Source organism: Oratosquilla oratoria, chromosome 1 (genome assembly GCF_046742065.1).
Source record: "Oratosquilla oratoria isolate Oo_2021 chromosome 1, ASM4674206v1, whole genome shotgun sequence".
In the NCBI taxonomy this organism is placed as follows: Eukaryota; Metazoa; Arthropoda; class Malacostraca; order Stomatopoda; family Squillidae; genus Oratosquilla; species Oratosquilla oratoria.
Window position 1 is genome coordinate 85535901 of NC_134777.1, and position 16774 is coordinate 85552674.

The 16774-nt window shown below is 38.5% G+C and overlaps 1 protein-coding gene across 3 annotated transcripts in view; it reads right to left on the reverse strand.

The window, feature by feature from the left end:
- Window positions 1-2586: 2586 nt before the first annotated feature.
- LOC143019305 (WD repeat domain phosphoinositide-interacting protein 3) overlaps window positions 2587-16774 on the reverse strand; it is a 250845-nt gene continuing 236657 nt past the window's right edge. For 2 of the 3 annotated variants that reach the window (XM_076175051.1, XM_076174961.1), the window contains one exon: window positions 2587-13781. In XM_076175051.1, the coding sequence (XP_076031166.1) occupies window positions 13663-13781 (119 nt within the window). In that variant the 3' untranslated portion in view covers window positions 2587-13662. Of the gene's footprint in view, window positions 13782-14564; window positions 14991-16774 lie in introns of all 3 variants that reach the window. The other variant, XR_012965816.1, reaches the window with a different exon arrangement.

The window sequence follows — 16774 nt, forward strand, 5'->3', positions numbered from 1 at the left end:
CTTTTCTTTTCTTTGTACCTCTCATATGACTCCCTCGTCCTATTTTGTAACCAATCTGTGAAAGCTCGCTTCTTCTCTTCTACAACCTTCACTGTTTCCTCATCCCACCATTCACTACCCTTCCTTCTATTTCCTCCTGTCCTTCTTGTTCCACACACCATCCTTGCACACTTTGTGACTCCCTCTTTGAACCATCCCCATTCCTCCTCCACACCTAGCTCTACTCTATCCTTCACTCTCTCCCACTCCTCCTTCAGCTTCTTCTTGTACTCCTTCTCCTTTTCATTTAAAGAGTTCACTCTAAGCACCTCCCTACCTTTTGTCCCTTTCCTCTTTCTCCATCTATCCTCCACTCTCAACTTACCTTCCACCAAAAAATGATCTGATATTTATTCCCCCACCCTCTCCCCTTAGCACATGTACATCCTTAACTCTTCCCATCCTACCCTTTCTTAAACAAACATTAAATAACCTCACCAGCCAATCTACTATCACTGTATTTTTTTTTTTTTTTTTTTTACCTTCTACATGACACCCAACCAACCCAGGTGCCTCACCTGCTCTCATCATGACAACCTTCACCTCACTTTTCCTTATTTCTCCTCATCACAGTCATTTTCTTAGAGCTACCCACTACAACTACCTTTCCCTCCCTATCCTCTTTCACATTTAGCAACTCCCTAAAATACTCTGCCCATCTTCCTCTTATTGCCATCTCTTCCATTATCATCTCTCCATCTGCACCTTTCACCTTTTCTTCTCTATTTGATTCGCATCCTCTAACTCTTTTAATTTCTTTCCAAAACATCTTTTTATTACTCTCAAAATGTTGTCATACTCTTACCCCATTTCACATCTGCTCTCCTCTTTGCCTCCTTTATCTTATGCTTTATTTCTCTTTTCTTTGTACCTCTCATTTTTCTCGTCCTATTTTGTAACCAATCTATGAATACTTTCTACTTCTCTTCTACAACCTTCTTGGTTTCCTCATCCCACCACTCGCTACCCTTCCTCCTATTCCCTACTGTCATCCTTGTTTCAAACACCATCTTTGCACACCTTGTGACTCCCTCCTTCAACCATCCCCATTCCTCTTCTATTCCTAGTTCTACTTTGTCCTTCACTCCCTCCCACTCCTCTCTCAACTTCTTCTTGTACTCCTACTTGTCTTTCTCATTTAAGCAGTTTCCTTTAAGCACTTCCCTACCTTCTGTCCTTTTTCCTCTTTCTCCATCTATCCTTCACTCTGAACTCACCCTCCACTAAAAAATTATCTGATATCCCCTCACTCTCTCCCCTTAGAACATGAATATCCTTAACTCTTCCTACTATTCTCCTGGTTACCACTATATATTCCATTAATGCCCTATCTACCACTTTTCTATCCACCACCCTCTCCCATGTGTACTTATGCTTGACTTTCTTCCTAAACACTGTATTTGCTATCATCAACTCTCTAGGCACATCACCATCAACTCTCCATGATTTTTTTCCTGGAACTCCACACTTCCCAACCACTCTGTCTCTTGGTTCATTTCCTACCACAGCATTAAGGTCTCCCAATATAACTACATTGACATTTCTTCCTAAACTCTTTATGCACTCATTTAAATCTATCCAAAAAGCTGCCCTTTCTTCTACACTCATCTTACTACCAGGCCCATATGTATTCACAAAAACCCACATCTCCCTTCCCAGTTTTACCTTCATCCATATTACCCTTGAAGAAACCTCCTCCCACTCTACTACATGCTTACCTATCTCTTCACTTACTAGTATAGCAACCCCTTCTCTGCCTTGTCCTCTCTTCATTCCTGACACCCTCCCAACTACACTCCCAAACTCAAATTCATCCCTTCCTTTCAACTTTGTTTCACTTAATGCCAACACATCCTTCTTCTCACTGCTTATTTCTTCCTTTTTACTCTCATCTGTATCACATCCATGCACATTAAGATCCAAACCTTAGGGTTCTAGTTGTAAAACTCCTCCTGGACTCTCTTATGCCTTTGCTTTTTTTTAGGAATGTCCCCTTTGGGGCTAGAGGGCAAAGGGTGCCTAGTCTTATCCCCGTCCCGTTTTTGTAAACTGACTGTAATCAGAAAAAAAAGTAAATCCTCACAAAATAAAAAGTATAAAACAAAAGACTAATGAGTAATTGAGGTACATTTTGTATTTTCACGAATGGAAGAAAAGGGTGTGACCAAAGTTATCACACAAACCTTTAAATACATACAGTTCAATTTCATAACTAGCAAAAATGTTTTTGCACAGAACTCAAGAAAATAACACATTCTTGATAAGCATTGATTTAAGACACAGTAAATAAGAAAGAACTGTATGTTTACTTTGTGATACATATGTTGGTAAAAATACACATAGGAGTGCTATGGTGATGATTATGGCATTTTGAGAACTGCACAAATTTAAACACACCAAAGTATGTCAACTGGATGGATTTGTTTGACGAAAAGGCTCTCTTGGTAAAAGAATCAAGTTACCTTTTCCAAGCACATTCTAGTCTACATTATAGTCTAAGCATGCACTTCAACTGAATAGAATGTTAAATTTGCAATCTTGAAGGTGAAATATATTTGGAAAAAAAAAAAAAAAAAAAAAAAAAAAAAAATCATTATGCTGAAATATACATAATCCATCTGATAGCACTAGCACTTTCCTTACTGTGGTGCACCAGAGGTGATCTGATGAAAGAATCAGTCTAAAAAAGAAGGGGAAAAATGAATAAATAAAATAAATCCCATAACCCTTCTTATTTCCCATCTGTCTACACACATCCCTTTACACTTTTATTTATTTCACTTTCTGGAATTGGTTAAACAAAACTGACAGCACCTAATACAGTACACGAGAGGCTATCCACTATATACAGATAACCATATCTAAAGCTATGTATGAGAAGAGATGAACCCCATGAAGATAACTTTCCTGTATATTACAATTCAGTAAATGCATCAAACAGAGCCCAGAATACTACTAAAATGCAATATACCACCCCCTAATTAAGAACACATATATGTCTTCACAGATAAGAGCTTTAGCTAACATAGAGCCTCACAGGATTCTTGATCCATCCCTCTCCCTCACCATCACATGTGAACAAATCCAAAATTAAGCTAAACAGAACAAAAAGTAGTTCACCTAAGCAGAATGCAACAACACAGGCAACACATGACCACAGAACCAGGGTTCCTCACATGATTAAGTACATTTTTACAGAATGTTAAGCAACAGCAGCACACTGATACAATCATAATATATCTGGGTTGCATGGTCTTTGGCAAGAACCAAAGAGGATAATCAGTTTCATCCACAACTGTGGTGTCAAAATCCAGTGATAGTGTTGCCTAATCAACAACAGCAACATATATGCTGTGAGACATGTATACTTTTTCTTGCACTTCTCTATTTACCCCCCATACCCATTCACTTCTATTGCTCCTCTTATTATCCATCCAGATTTTATTCAAATACCCTCTATGTCTTCAACTCACACTTTTCCTCTGTCTACGCAATGTTTCTATCCAGATCTACTGATCTGTGGAAAAACTTGGACAATAAGAGTCCAGTCACACATACATATATCAAAGGATTTTTCCCCCCCTTACAAGGGAAGTAGCCAAAAAACAAAGGCACAAAATCCATTCCCACCCATTTCATCCTCACATACTCCATTCCCATCCACCCCATCCCTCCCTCTTATACAAAATAGATTAATTCAAGGCTAAGGTCAACTGGTCGACACAAGAGATATAGGATCCCACAAGCATAGCTCTTTTTCTGCATACTACAATTTGGTAAATACATACAGTGCTCAACAATAAAGTGTGCACCCCTTCCTATCCTATGGGGAGCACATTATTATGGCAGAAAAAGGGAGACCTTGAACTAGTCTTGATTTCAGTCATAGAAGTCTGCACCTTTCATGTTTTCTGTGACAAACACCCAATATTTGGCAACACTGTATATAAATCAGCTGCATGCATTCATTAGAGGTTTGTGCTTGACAGGATACACTCCTCTTTGCTCCAGAGCACTCCTGCTGTTGCATCACTTTTCTAAATTTGGTGGTAGTCTTATTTTTTTATGGGAAATTATAAGCACTTGAGTCCTAAAACCATTGCAGGAATAATTGGGCTTTGCAAAGCTAACAAAGATGTAATAGAAACTGTTAAACAAATTGGGATATCAAGACATTCAGTGTTCACATGGTACAAGCATTTCAAGGAGGGTGGTGGTGTTGATACACCACATGACAAAGTGCCTTAGTAGGCCTAAAAAAGGTGGAAATAGATGCTCTATTGTCCTAAAGAGAACTTTGGAGTCAAATCCTTGTCTCACAACTAGCCAAGTGAAGAAACAAAATCCTGGAATGCAGGAGGAGTGTTCTGTGTGAACAGTAAGCCACTATATTCATAGTTATAAAAGTCATAGGTCTGGTTGGAAAAAAATAAAATAAAAATAAATAAATAAATATATATATATATCATGCATACAAAAGCAATGCACTTTTGGACAGGATGAAATTTTACCTTTTAACCACATTTACCTTTAACTTTCTCCTATCACCTTCTCAAATTCCACCCCCACATATACCAAAGGCTTTTTCCCCCTTACAAAGGAGGTAGCCAAAAAACAAAGGCATAAAAACCACTCCCACCCATTTCATCCCCACATACTCCACCCCTATCCATCCTCCCTCCCTCTTTTCTTGGCTCCTCCTGGATAATGGATCATCCCTGCATCTTGCCCACATGTACATGCAAGAGACCATAAGGCCTACACTAGGCAGCTCCATATCCATCACCACCTGTCATCCACATCCATAAAGTTGTCTAATCGTTTCTTAAAATAACTGATAGTTTCAGCGCTTACTACATGGTTATTAAGTTTATTTCATTCGTCGACCACTCTATTAGTAAATCAATTCTTGCATATTTCCTTCTTAAATATAAATTAGTCCAGTTTATAGCTATGAATATATGAGATACACTGGATCCATTATTTATCTTGGAGGGATTTGCCCTTTTATTTTTCATCTCCAAAGAAAGAAGTAACTTGTCAAATTGTGAGCTAAACAAATCTGAATTTAGAAAATAATGAATATAAACAAATTATAGCCATGAAGTAAATGATAGTTAACTTATCTGTGGGTACTAAAGAAACTAGCAAATGTAATGCACTGTTACATGGTGCTGACCCTTAAATTACCTCACTGCTCTTTCTTTTCTTTACTATTTTGCTGACTAGGGATACTGGGTGTGTCAACTGTACATAGATTCTACATAAAAATGGATTACAAGCAGTACCTGACCTGACATTTCTTGAAATCATATAAAATTAATATTCTACACCTACATCAATATCAAATTGATTCAAGCATGATGAAATCTTGGATAAGTGTTGAAAATAATATCTATAATAATAACAACAGTAATACATACATACATATACCAAGGCTTTTTTCCCCTTACAAGGGAGGTAGCCAAAAAGAAAAAAACATAAAAACCATTCCCACCCATTCCATCCCTAAATACACTCCACTCTCCTCCCTCTTATTCTGGCACCTCCTGGATGACGGGTCATCACTGCATCTTGTCCACTACCCTGGGTCAGAGGCAGTGTCGCAAGGCACAGCATATCTACAGCAAGGCTGCTTCGTTAAATCAGCCCATGCAGAAAAGAAGACGGGGAGAAATCCCTTCAGGCTGCGTCAAATTTTTCTCACACATACTACCTCACCCCCCATTCCACCTCATGCATCACAACATCATCCATATGCAACCATTCTCCATTCACCTCTGTCTTCTGTCCTCTCCCGACCTTCCTCAACAGACATTCCTCTCTTCCCCAAAGCCCCCTTCACCCCATCCATCCATCTCATTCTAGGACGCCTCATGTTCACTCTCTCCACATCTGCCTTCCATACCACTTTTACTAGTCTTTCTTCACTCATTCTTTCCATATGTCCAAACCATCCTAATACTCTTTCATCAACCCTATCTCCCAACTCCCTTACCACCCATGTTCTCCTCCTCACCTCCTCATTTCTCAATCTATCCAGCCTAGTAACCTCCATCATACTTCTCAGACACCTCATCTCAAACACATTCAAACTCCTTCTCTCTTCCTCGCTTATGTTCCATGTTTCTGCCCCATACAGTGCTGTTGGCACAATCACTCCTTCATACAGTCTCCTCTTAGCATCCATTCCCAAATGTCTATTCCTCATAACACTTTTTAATCCACCAAGGCATTTACTCGCTTCTCTCAATCTACATTCTACCTCCACCTTCACTCCACCCTTTCCTGCCACATTTGCACCCAAGTATCTAAAACTATCCACTTCCTCCAGTCGCTCTCCCTTAATGCTCACTTCCAGTCTGCTGCCACTTTCACCCCTTGTACATCTCATCACCTTACTTTTACCCACATTTATCTTTACCTTTCTTCTTTCACACACTCTCCCAAACTCTGTCAACAACTTCCTCAATCCCTCCTCTGATCCTGCTACAAGTGCAGTGTCGTCCGCAAACAACAGCTGGCTCACCTCCCACTTTTCTCCATTTTCTTTAAACATCTCCTTGCATTTACCTCTCGCACCACCCCATCCATGTATAAGTTGAACAGCCAGGGCAACATAACACATCCTTGACGAAGTCCCACCTTTACCTCAAACCACTCACTCTCTCCATTTCTAATCCTGACACATGCTCTACTACTCTCGTAAAAACTCTTGACAGCTCCTAGAAGCTTTCCTCCTATCCCATATATCTGCAGTACCTCCCACAGTCTTCCTGTCTATCCTGTCATAAGCCTTTTCCAGATCCATAAAAGCCCAAAAACATCCTTACCTTTTCCTATAGCTTTCTCACATATGTCTTACAACAAAAATCTGATCTACACAACCTCTACCTGTCCTAAATCCACACTGTTCCTTGCCAATTACTCCCTCTGTTCCTCTCCTAATTCTCTCAATCAAGATCCTCCCATAAGCCTTCCCAACTACACTTAACAAGCTAATCCCTCTGAAACTACTACATTCACACTTGTCCCCTTTTCCCTTGTAAAGTGGAACTATACACGCACTCTTCCAATCCTCCAGCACTGTACCCTCTCTCCAGCAAACATTAAATAACCTCACCAACATGTTCATCACTGTACCTCCTTTTTTTTTTAGACATTCTGCATGGTATCCATCCAGACTAGGTGCCTTACCTGCTTTCATCATCTTAACAGCTGTCTTCACTTCATCCTTACTTATTTCTCCTCCATTTTCCTCACTCATCTCTGTCATTTTCTTAGCACTTCCCACTGCAACTATCTTTCCTTTCCTATCCTCCTTCACATTTAGCAACTCCCTAAAATACTCTGCCCATCTTCCCCTTACTGCCTTCTCTTCCATTATCATCTCTCCATCTGCACCTTTTATCTTTTCTTCTCTACTTGATTTGCCTCCTTTTCCTCTCTTAATTTCTTTCCAAAACATCTTTTTATTACTTTCAAAATTTTCTGTCATACTCATACCCCATTTCACATCTGCTCTCCTCTTTGCCTCCTTTACCTTTTGCTTTACTTCTCTTTTCTTTTCTTTGTACCTCTCATATGACTCCCTCGTCCTATTTTGTAACCAATCTGTGAAAGCTTGCTTCTCTTCTACAACCTTCTTTGTTTCCTCATCCCACCACTCACTACCCTTCCTTCTATTTCCTCCTCTCCTTTGTGTTCCACACACCATCCTTGCACACTTTGTGACTCCCTCCTTGAACCATCCCCATTCTTCCTCCACTCCTAGTTCTACTCTATCCTTCACTCCCTCCCACTCCTCTGTCAGCTTCTTCTTGTACTCCTTCTCCTTTTCCTTTAAAGAGTTCACTCTAAGCACCTCCCTACCTTTTGTCCTTTTCCTCTTTCTCCATCTATCCTCCACTCTGAACTTACCTTCCACCAAAAAATTATCTGATATTCCTCCACTCTCTTCTCTTAGCACATGTACATCCTTAACTCTTCCTATTATACTCCTATCTACCACCACATAGTCCATAAACAATATATCTACCACCCTTCCATCCACCACTCTCTCCCATGTGTACTTATGCTTGACTTTCTTCCAAAACACTGTATTTGCTATCATCAACTCTCTAAACACATCTCCACCATCAACTCTCCACTACGATTCTTTCCTGGAATTCCACATTTCCCATCCACTCAATCAATTGGTTCATTTCCTACCCTATCATTAAGGTCTTCCAATACTACCACATTGACATTCCTCCCTAATCCCTCTATGCACTCATTTAAATCTATCCAAAAAGCTTCCCTTTCTTCTACACTCTTCTCACTACCAGGCCCATATACACTTACAAAAACCCACATCTGCTTTCCCAATTTCACCTTCATCCACATTATCCTTGAGGAAACCTTCCACTCCACTACATATTTACCTATCTCTTCACTTACTAGTATAGCCACCCCTTCTCTCCCTTGCCTTCTCTTCACTCCTGAGAACCTCCCACTTTCACTCCCAAACTCACACTCTTAACTTAGTTTCACTCAAAGCCAACACATCTATCTTCTCACAAACATACTATCTCTTCCCTTTTACCCTCATCTGTGCCACATCCACGTACATTAAAAGACCCTAATCTTAGGGTGCTGGTTGGAAAATTCCCAGACCCTCTTATGCCTTTACTTTTTTTAGGAATGTCCTCTGTGGGGTTACAGGGAGAAGGATGCCTGGTCCCAATCCCCGTCCTGTTTTTCTTGGCTCTTATGATCCAAGTGGAAATACTTGGTGGCAGTATTCTTTTCCCCCACCACAGGGTAGGCAAAACAAGGAAATGAAATTCAAGAGAAATGGTACAGGACAGCAACAAGGGGTTGGGGGACAGCATAATGGAGGGACAGTAGCAGTATAATAAAAGTTTCATCATTTCTCTGTGAGCAGAGTCCTCCTCTATCACAGACAAAATTGTGTGTGGCTCTGGTCCATAGAGGTGCCCCATATAGACCCTACAGTATCAACAGCATGCTACTTTGCCAAAACAACATGCAGCCAATACCCCAGAAATAATGGATCAAATAATGAACTTTGATGTCAGGAAATCGCACAACCTGGATGTAATAGCAAATTGGGTATTAAAAGAATGTAAAGAAGAACTAACAGACAAAATATATAACATAATAAGTTTCTCACTCAAAGAAGGAAAAATACCAGAAGAATGGAAAAATGCTGATATCATACCAATTTATAAAAGAGGAAATAAGACCTAACAAATTACAGACCAGTTTCCCTTACAAGCACAGTAGCCAAAATTTGTGAAAAACTAATAAAAAGTAGATCAATAAAACATCTGGTGGAGAACAAGATCCTAAATCCGAGAAAATTCAGATTTTGACAGGGAAGATCATGTACCACAAATTTGATGTTTTTACTCAAGACTACTAGACTTAATACAAGGGATGGATGGGCTGATTGTGCATTCCTAGATCTACAAAAAGTTTTTGATAAAGTCCCTCACAAAAAACTATTAAGAAAACTGGAGATCGCACTTCACTTCCTTCGTCCCAATGCTGTACTTTTTCTTTAGTGAAAACCGACTTTAAGTGATTGCTCATGACTTTGGCCATTTCTAGATCTTCTGCATATTCTATATTTCCTTGGTGTATTTTCACCATTTCCTGTTTGTTTTTGAGTTTACCATTCACATATCTATAGAATGCAGTAAAATTCCTTTTATCCAACCTTCGAGCACCCGACTTTTTTCTTCAATGTCCCAAGTCGTATAAAAGTTGAATTTCTCCAAACTTCCAACCGTCGAGTGATTGTTTAGTTGTTGCTCTCGCAGCTACTGGCTCATGGCACTCAGGTTGGCTGTTATTTTTGCGGGCATTTCAGCATTTTTTATGTTTGGCCTTTGATGGTTATTTCTCCTCAACTCTGCTGTGTTGTTTATTATGTTTTATTGTACTGTAAATAAGTGAAAATGTCTCAAACCAATGATTTTTTTTTTTTTTTTTTTTTTTTTTTTTTTTTAAGTGCATGTCCAAATATCTGACTTTTCCAAACATCCAATCTAGGGTAGGTCCCACCAAGGTTATATAAAAGGAATTTTACTGTAGTTTGGGATGATCTTTGCAGTTTTCTATGATGTCTTTTTCATAGTTTCTTTTTTTTCTCTCTGCACACTTTCACATATTTATTTCTATAGTTTATATATTTGCCATTTTCCAGTTTTTTTTTCTCCGTCTTTTCCAAGCTTTGTCTCTTTCGTCTTTTGCCTCACTGCATCTTCTATTGAACCTCTCTTGTTTTTGTCTTGGTACATACCTTTTCACTACTTCATTATAGATTTCCATCAAGATTGCCCATTCTTCTTCCACTTTTGTCTCTTCAATGTAATTTTTCCGAATTTGCATTTTGAAAGAATTTCTTTAGTTTTCCAAAGTCTGTTTTGTTGTACATCAATCTTCTTTTTCTGTACTTTTCATTTCTCTCCATATATATTTCTTCCATTAGTTCAGCCTCTATTAGTATGTGGTCACTCTTTCCACATGGTGTTTTGCATTCAATTTTATCTACATTTCTAGGTTCTGTTGTATATATTAAATCCAGTCTCGATGGTTCTTCATTGCTTATGTATCTGGTATTTTCATTGACCCATTGTGTCACTGTATGCTCCATGGTCATATCCAGTAATACATTTCCCTTGTATCTTCTAACATTTTTGAAGGCTTGTTCTCTTTCCAAGAGCCTATTTTTGGGGGCACATAAGTCACCACAAACTTTTAACTTTTCTATATTTCTATATATTTTGTCTATCTGCTTGTCTGGGGACATGTTTTTCATGATTACTCCTAGGTGGTCCTTTTTGGAACCAACTTTCTTTAATTCCTTTGAAATGAATTTATATTGTCCTGATATTTTTTCCCCCCTCCAAATTCCATTATACTACATTTCTTACTGTGTAAGTTCACTTCCCACTTCTGACTCCATTCACAGACCTTGTACAGATCTCTCTGTTGTGATTCACAATCTTTTTCCAAACTTTAATTAGTAGTTTTGCTTCATCTGCAAAGAAGTTCTTGTAACATTCTATATCTTCATCCATGTCAATTACATAGCAAACATTATCGGAGCCAGTAGTGAACCATGTGGGACTCCACTTATCATTTCTTCCAAAATAGAATTTTTATTTCTGAGTACCACTCTCATTTTTCTTCCATGCAAGAAATCTTCCACCCATTTCAATAGTTTTCCTTGTATACCTCCTGTTGTTTTGATTTTTTTTTTAATGATCTTTTGAGTGATACTTTATCATATGCCTTTTGTAAGTCTAGGAAAACACAGTCTACCCATCCATCCCTTTCTTGTATTATATCTATTAACCTTGAATAGAAACGGGTCAAATTTGTGGCACATGATCTTCCCTATCTAAACCCAAATTGTCTCAGATTTAGTATATTGTTCTCCTCCAGATGTTTAGTTTGCAATTCTATCTGGGCCGTGTGATTTTCTGACATAAAGGTTCATTAATTGGTCCCCTATTTCTTTCTGTGTCACAGTTAGTTTTCTCATGCGGGGGAATCTTTCTCCCCTTCCTTCATCCTAATTGTGTAGGTTTTCTTTAGTGAACACAGATTTTAAATGTTTGTTAATAATTTCAGCAATTTCTATATCCTCTGTGTATTCCATGTTTCCTTGATAGAATAATTTAGGTTGGTTTTTACATTTGTCTATTATGCGTTTTTCAGTTTCTTTTTTCTTCCCTGTGTATTTTTATATATCTATTTCTTGGGCTGATATATATTTGCCACTTTCCAGGTTTTTTCTTTTTTCCATTTTTTCCAATTTTTGTCTCTATCTTTTGCCTCACTACACTTTTTGTTATACCAGCACTTAATGTACACCTTTTCCTATTTTTGTTTTGGTATGTATTTATCCACTCCTTCATTATTGATTTCCTTTAAAATCGTCCATTTCTCTTCCACCTGTGCTTCATTACAGAAATTTTCCCAATTCACTTTTTGAAAGAACTTTCTAAGTTTCCCAAAGTCCATTTTGTTATACATCAGTTTTCCTTTTATGTGTTTCTCATTTCTCCTCATATATATTTCCTCTTTTAGTTCAAGCTCTTGTAGTATGTGATCACTCTTCCCAGTAGGTGTTTTGCATTAAAATTTATCTACAATTTCAGGCTCTGATGTAAATATCAAATCTAGTCTCAACAGTTCTTCATTATTTCTATATCTGGTATTTTCTTTTACTCTTTGAGTCATTGTGTATTCAATGGTCATGAGATAGGGATGAGTGTGAGTGTGTATGGATGATACTGTTGTGCAAGGGGGGGATGGGGATTTCTCCTTGTCTTCTCTTTTTCTACGTGAGGAGATGGAGGGGGGTCACTGATTAAGTGAAGCGGCCTTGCTGTGGATGTACTGTGTCTTGCTACATTGCGTTTGCCCCAGGGCAATTGGTGGATGCTGGGATAATCCATCATCCATGAGTAGCTGAGATTGGAGGGGGTAGTGGAAGAGAGCAAAATGGGTGCAACTTGGCTACCTTCCTTGTAAGGGGAGAAAAGCTCTCAGTATATAGACAAAGTCATGGCATAAGAGGATCAGGAGGGATGACTCCAATTCCCTAGTAATTTGGTAATCTATAACAATACAATAGTAATAATAATATCAATAATGATAACAATAATAAGTAAAATCCAAATTATCTTCCTCATTATTGGAGAATTTCATTACACGGAAGCAAGGAAGGCACTTCAACTGGGTACTTCAGCAACATTGCAGCATAAGCATTACAATAAATGAGAAAAGCCACACATACTAAAGTGCATAAAATACCCAGTCACCTTATGAAGTATGGAATGCCAAGATGACTCCAGGGCAACTATACACCATGATGCACTTGAGCAATTATTTTCTTTTTAATTAATTTGGGTTTCAGTGCATGGGGTTGGTAACTATACATGATTTTGAATGCAATTCTCAAAAGGTCTCATTATCAACACCATCACTCCTTTTTGCTGGCTGAACAATATTCCAATAAAATATGTGAGAGCAGCTTTGCATCAACATCCGATGATACTACAAAATATTATCATACTTGATCATGCAGAGCTTGACATTTCAACAGTTTTACAATACACATAACAAGTCTGCTCTTGCCTATGCACAGCTAAGAGAATGGACACTATACAAAATACATCATATAAAATCACATCAAATTCTAATTATTAATATACAAAACTTTAGTTATCCTCAACAATTGTCTTAATGTAATGTGAAATATAATGTATATTGTAAATGATGGATGTGACTATGAGTCTGCAGTTAATTTCAAGGCTGACAGTTGATGTTCAACTAAAACATGATTTATCTCTCACAGCATGTTATGTTGGAAAAAACACAACATTCTTTGAGAGTGGAAGAAAAGTAATTTTCTTTTCCTGAAATTGATTACACACTCTTGTGGATACCAGTCCCACCCATCACAATCTGCATCAAACTCAAATGATGGAATATTGCAAGACAAATGTTACCACTATGTACAACACAACCACAACTTGGTAGGCTCAACTTTCAAATCATATAAACAAATCACAGTTTGTCTGTTTACTAATCACATTTCATTTAGTTCAATTTATCCATTTTTTCATCTGTCATTTCTAGAAATTGAAGATAGATTTCTGGACGAGGCTCTCCCTTGCCATTGATGACAAACTTGTAGTAGTTACCATCAGCACATATTGCTGCAAAGCAAAAACATCAGTTTAGAATATAAACTCTGAAATAGTGACTGAAAATTATAGTTGAAAGGCAATGAACACAATTAAATCCATAGAGAGAGGTGGATGAAAGAAAGAAAAAAAAAAGAGAGAGAGAGAGAGAGAGATAGAGAGAAGGGGAGAATGGTATAGCTAGCTGCAGAATGTTGCAGGTGTGAACTTTTGGTTTTAGTTTACAGGCTGTAACTTATGAGCTGAAATGAGTGTGAGGACTTGGAAGTTCTGATGTAGAACCAAATTTCTATAATTTTCATATACTATTCAATGGATAGTATTTAGGTTGCAGCATACAAATGACTGATGGGTACAGTTTGGGTACAACCTGTTATTGTTCATACAGCACTATGGATTACTTATAGTTTTCCCTTGTTGTTCTTGATCATGGCGGGGTAAATGACCAATACCTATGAGTGAAAATCCTGTAAGACAAATATAATTGAGGGCCATTCCCCTACCACCTGTCTTCAAAATTAAGGTTGTCAGACAAGCAAGATCCAACCCAAAGGGCTTCTTTCATCTCTACAGAACAAAAAATAAGGAAAGGGTAGGGCTAATTAAGAACAACAAAGATGTCATGATAGAATCTGAGGAAAAAATGAGCGAGGCATTTAACAAATATTTTCTCTCAGTCTTTACTTAGGAGAGGTTAGATAAGGTCCCTGATGTGATCTGATTTTCTGTGGGGATGAAGAAAGTAGACTAATATGAGCATTAGCAAGGTAGAAGTAGTAAAACAGAAAGACTTACAAGGTCTGTTAAAAAATACGCAGACTGTTTGAATTGCGAGGCTCCAGTTGGTTCCAGGGGAATCCACTTGGTGTCGCTAGGTTTGAACAGATCAGCTGATTACAACACCATTTCCCGATTGCAGATATCTTTATTTGTGTATTAGCTATGCAGTTTTTAGTGAAGTGTGATTTCTTCGTTTGGCAGATTTCAGAATGATGTGAAGGCACAATGACTTGCTGTGAAATTTTGTGTTAAACTTGGAAAATCTGCGACTGAAACTTTTCTATGCTTAACATAGCTTAAGGTGATATTGCTGTGAAGCGTATGGCCTGTTTCAAGTGACATGAGCGTTTTAAGGATGGTCGACAGTCTATTAAAGGTGATGAGCATCCTGGACATCCTTCCACATCAACCGATGACCCATGCGTCGACAAAATCAACACCCTGGTGTGGGTAAATCGAAGTATGACTGTCAGGGAGCTTGCTGAAGAGTGTGGGATATCGGTTGGATCTTGTTATGAGATTTTGACATAAAGATTGAAGATGCACCACATTGCTGCAAAAATTGTGTCACGCCTGATGACGGACGAACAAAAAGCCCATCACGTCCAGGTTTGTCAGGAACTGCTTGATCATTCAGAAGATGAAAACTTCTTCTTCAGGATCATAACAGGTGATGAATCGTGGGTTTATGGTTTTGACATTGAAATGAAGGTCCAATTGTCCCAGTGGATGAGTGAAACATCCTCCAGACCAAAAAAAAAAAAAAAAAAAAAAAAAAAAGCTTGCCAAGTTCGATCCAAGGTCAAGGTGATCCTGACAGTTTTCTTTGATGCTAAGGGTATTGTTAACCACGAGTGCCTCCCTGAAGGCTCCACAGTGAACCAGACTTACTACACTGAAGTTCTGAAACGTCTGAAGGATGCTATCCATTGCAAAAGGCCAGAAATGTGGAGGAGTGGCAACTGGTTTTTCCATCATGACAACACTCCAGCCCATTTAGCCCTCAGAACTTGTGAGTTTTTAGCCAAACACTCAATCACTTTTCTTCCCCACTCCCCCTACTCACCTGGCATTGCTCCTTGCAATTTTTTCTTGTTCCCTAAACTCAAAAGACCCTTGAAAGGAAGAAGATTTGAGATGATTCCCGAGATTAAGGCAAATGCGATGAAGGAGCTGAAGGACATTACAAAAGAAGTGTACCAGGACTGTTTCAACAAGTGGAAACACTGTTGGGATAAATGCGTGCATTGGGGAGGAGAGTACTTTGGAGGGGACCCAGATCTGTAACTTCTCAATAAAGTACATTTTGCTTTATGACGTCAGTCCGCATATTTTTTTAACAAACCTCGTAAAGCTACAAAATCACTGGGTCCAGACCAAAAAAATTCAAGTGCTTAAAGAGTGTAAATTATCTGTGACTAGTTAACACAAATATTTAATAAGTCGGTAGACACTGGTTTTGTGCCTATTGCCTGGAGGCAGGCAAACATTGTTCCTGTTTTCAAAAAGGGAGACAAATCATCTATCTGCAACTACAGGTCAATCAGTTTGACATCAAATTATAGGTAAAATGCTTGTTAATAGTTAACCCCTTCCATACGGTGCCGCACACGTAGGCGTCATGGACTTAGATCTCGGTGGCAGTAGCCAATGCCAGCCGTACGACGTGTCGTAATAATACTCGCATCATAAAATATAGTCACCGCTTATATCGATCGTTCTCTCTTCACCCGTGAATTTTGATAACCATAGAAAATGCGATTACAAAAGAATTAGAAAGAATGTCATTATGGAGGGGCGACTACAATAAATATAATCAAGACGCCGATATGGCAGCCTCGCGAATACACTCGCTCCCCATGACGCCTACGTGTGCGGCACCGTATGGAAGGGGTTAATAGAATCAGAGATCACATTGAGAGACACAATTTGATTCATGACTCACAGAATGGTTTCTCCAAGGATATGTTATGTGTGACTAATCTTCTATCTTTTTACACTAAAGTATACAAGGTGTCAGATAACAATGATAGTTATGATGTTATTTACTTTGATTTCAGAAAAGCATTCAACATGCCCACCAGAGACTAAATAAAATCAAAGCCCATGGCTTAGGAGGAAAAGTGTTAGAATGGATTAGAGCTTGGATCAGTGATAGAAAACAGCGGGTCACCATAAATGGTGTAAAATCAAAACGGGGGAATGTTATTAGTGGAGTTCACCAG